The following is a 3,781-nucleotide window of genomic DNA, read 5'->3' on the forward strand; positions in this document are numbered from 1 at the left end:
TTAAATCAATTTTATTGACAACTCTATCGGCCTCACTGTCTTATCCTCTTCAACTAGTTTAGCAGAAAGGCTTGGATCTACAAAGGCCCTCCAATGGGTCTCCATGATTCTCGACCTATTGATGCATTCCTTCTCTTCATCTATGATTTTTAAAATAGTTTCATCCTCAAATTCTCCTGTCATCACTGTCTCCTCTTTGAGACCTCTACATTCTAAACTTTGGCTATCAAAGGTTGGTTCCTTGCTTTGTTTCTCATGCAACTTCTCTAAAATCCTCCAAGTTACAGCATCAGGCTTCAACCCATTCTTTCTCATCTCACCCATGATCTGATAAGCCTCTTTCTTTAACCCTGTTTGCAAGCACTGTCGACGAGGATGTTGTAGTTCACAATCCCTGGAGCAGCCCCACAATCCACCAGTTCATACAAAAAATCACAGGCCTGATCCAGTTTCCCCATGTGACAAAGACCTCTAAGGATCGCAGCATAAACATAATTGTCATGGATCTTTGAAGGCCAAACTATCTCATCCCAAAATCTCTTTGCCTCTTCGAGCCGATCGATGTTACACAAGCCTTCAATTATTGCTGTGTAAGTTGTGCTATCAGCAGCGATGCCCTTGCTGACCATATCATTGAAAATTTCCATTGCTTTGTCAACCTTCTGAAGCTTAACTAAGCCACATAGAACCACATTGTAAGTCACGACATTTGGAAAACAATGGCATTTGGGCATTGTCCTTTGCAACATATCAAGGGCTTCTTCTGAATTGCCAACATCCAGCAACCCACGAATAATGGTAGTAAAGGTCACCACATCTGGACCAAAGAAGTTCCCATTCAACATGTCACTCATGATCTTTTTAGCTTCAGCGACTTTTCCAATCTTGCAGAAGCCATGGATAACAGTATTAAGAGTAATAGCATCAGGCTGGCATTGCTTCTGAAGCATTGAGATGAGGACATTAAGCTGCTCACTTGGATTGTCCACAAGATGCAGAGCACTCAGAAATATATTGTAGATTCTCGTCTTATCAACACTATCTTTTTGTAACATGAATTCGGCCACATCCTTGGCCTTGTGGAGATCCATTTCTTTGCAAAGAGCCTCGACAAGCACCTTGTAAGTAGGTTCCGACGGTGAGTATCCAAACTCGATCCCTTCCTTAAATAATTGATAAGCCCTCATACAACCTCGATTCTTGCTTAAACCATGGACAATACAATTGTAGGAAACCAAGCTTGGAAAGAAGCCTCTTTTCCTCATTATATACACAATTCTGGAAGCCCCATGATGCCTTCCAGCCCTGCAGAGCGAATCCATCATCTGCCCATAGGCGAACTCCTCTGGGAGGCTCTTCCCCTGCGGCATCTCTTCTGCAATTCTAAAGACCTCATGAATGAATCCTTCTCGGCACAGGGAGTCAATCAAATTGGCAAATGCCGCACTGTTAACCGATGGGTCCTTCTCCTCTTCCATCTTCGGCCAAAGCTCCATCATCAATTCCCTCGCCTCGTCGAGCCTCCGCTTCCTTAAGACTCCTTTAATTAGGACGCTGTAGGTGAGAGAATTAGGCAAGATGCCACCTTTAAGCATTTTGTCGAACAGGCGGCGGGCCTCGTGCAGTTCCCCGGCCCGGCAGAAGCCATTGATGAGGGTTGTGTAGGTGATGGCGTCCGGGAGGCGGCCACGGGTCTTCATGTCGGATAAGAGACCGAGGGCCTCGAAGGGTTGACCTTGGGAGCAGAGGTGGTCGGCGAGGCGGTTGTAGTTGGTGAGGGAAGGGGCGAAGGCGGGTTTGGCGTCGGCGAGGCGGCGGAGGACGGCGAGGGTGAGGGAAGGGGTGGCGGCGTCGAGAAGGCGGGCAAGGAGGACGTTGGCGGTGCGGTCATCGGGAAGCCAGCCGGCGGCGGTGGAGAGGAGGAGGCGACGGTGGGCCTCGTCGGAGCGGCCGACGTCGCAGAGGGAGTGGATTACACTGGAAAGGTTGAGGGAGTCAGGGACGAAGCCTCGGAGGCGGAGGCGATGGAGAAGGCGGAGGGCTGCGTCGGGGTCGCCGGCCGTGGAGCAGAGGAAGTGGATGCGCTTCGTCCAGTAGGAGCGATTGGTTATACTTTCTGCTTCCAACTCCTTTTCTTCTTCTTCTTCTAAGGATTCGTCGTAGGGTCGATGGAGGAGTGGAGATGGGAAAGAGGTGATGGTGGAGAGAGGACGGTAAGAGGGGAGGAAAGGGCGTCTGATGAGAGCCATGGCTTCAACTCGTGAAGAAGAAGACGATGGGAGAGAGACTGCCTTTATTGCAGACTAGGGATGCAAATGAGACGATGGAGCTGCCCAAGCTCGGCTTGGATCAAAGCTCGACTCCACTAGCCGTAGCTCGAACAATTTTCGAGCAGCAAAACACTCCTATCGACGGCCCTAATCGAATTTTATATATTATATTATTTAATTTAATATTTAAAAATATTATATTATATTTTGTTTTTATTATATTTTTAATTATGATTAAAATTTGAATTTGAGCTTGAGTTTGTCTCGGTTGATATTCGAGTCAATCTCGAATATTATTATTATTTTTTTATTCAAATTTGGATATTAAAATTCAATCGATCTTGAGTCGAACTTTAAATCTAAATATTTTGAGTTGAGTCAAGCTTGAGCCTCTAGCTACTTAACTCAGCTCGGCTCGATTGCACCCCTAATACAAATAAGCTTGCGTCCCGGGCGGTTTCCTTCAATCCTTACCAATTACCGCTGTTTAGGTTGGTTATGATTTCGGCGGCCTCTCCTAAGAATTAGCATTTGGAGAAAATATTACGAAAGTTTGCAAGAATTATTTAGAGTTATAGTCCCATATTAATTAGTAAAATAAGTGTTGCATAGTTTTATTAGCTTGGACCGATCCTTCTCCCAACAACTTAAATTTTTGGATTGTGAATCCATGATAAATGATATCAGAGCTAGGTTCGTTATGCATCACAACCTTTTCTTCTCCACTCCATTTCTCCGAGTCCAAGTAAGGCGTAAGTATGAATAAAACAATATTTATCTTGCGATGATAACAAACAAAAGGATAGTTTAAATTTGTTGTCACCAACTATTACTCATAAAAAAAGAGAGAGCTATTGTTACTGAAAGAATAAATTAAATTCAGACCAAGATGCAGGCATGGTTATAAATAGATCAATGTAGAGAATTTACAGTTCATCCATGAATGAACCCTGACGGGCAGAAGAACTACATGCTACTTTATCAGACAAGAGGGGGGCATGCATGCAAGTAATCTGTCCTTATAGATCTTGTTTTTATTTATTTTAATATAACAAAGACATAGTCTCATAACAGAAAAAGGAAACGAAATTAGAGCCAGCCCACAAGATGACCTTGGGGACTAAAAAAAAGGGGACTTTTCCTTAGGTTCCGGTCCAACACCGGACCGCCCATCAATTACCCCAGCATCGGTTCTCTATCCCCAGCGGGCTGGAGTTCGCTCGTCGGCATTCCTCCACCAAAGCCTCTCGAGCCAGCATCAATCCCCTGGAGACGAGAAATCTATCAAAGGCTGCACAATCTATCCAATCCTTCAGCAGGCTCTCCTGCCCCCAGATCTCTGGTATCCAAACCCGGCCTTCCATCTCCATCCTGTGCCTCTTCAGTCTCTCTCTCCCACAGTCCTCGGCCGACAGTCCCTTAGAGCCGACCTCCTTTGAGATCTCCCACCGGGAGCTCTCAGGATTCGCGCGCACTATCCTTCGTCCGCCACCATTATTCGAGGGCATGTC

At 45.7% G+C, this 3,781-nt stretch overlaps 1 protein-coding gene across 1 annotated transcript; it reads right to left on the minus strand.

Moving 5' to 3' along the window:
- On the minus strand, positions 1 to 2,434 carry LOC120109161 (pentatricopeptide repeat-containing protein At3g18020-like). The gene is given in 2 exon segments (XM_039122913.1): positions 1 to 347; positions 350 to 2,434. Coding segments are annotated over 2 exon segments (2,247 nt in total). The 5' UTR covers positions 2,250 to 2,434.
- Between the last annotated feature and the right edge of the window lie 1,347 nt (positions 2,435 to 3,781).

The sequence above is a fragment of the Phoenix dactylifera genome, unplaced genomic scaffold (assembly GCF_009389715.1).
Source record: "Phoenix dactylifera cultivar Barhee BC4 unplaced genomic scaffold, palm_55x_up_171113_PBpolish2nd_filt_p 001873F, whole genome shotgun sequence".
Taxonomy (NCBI): Eukaryota; Viridiplantae; Streptophyta; class Magnoliopsida; order Arecales; family Arecaceae; genus Phoenix; species Phoenix dactylifera.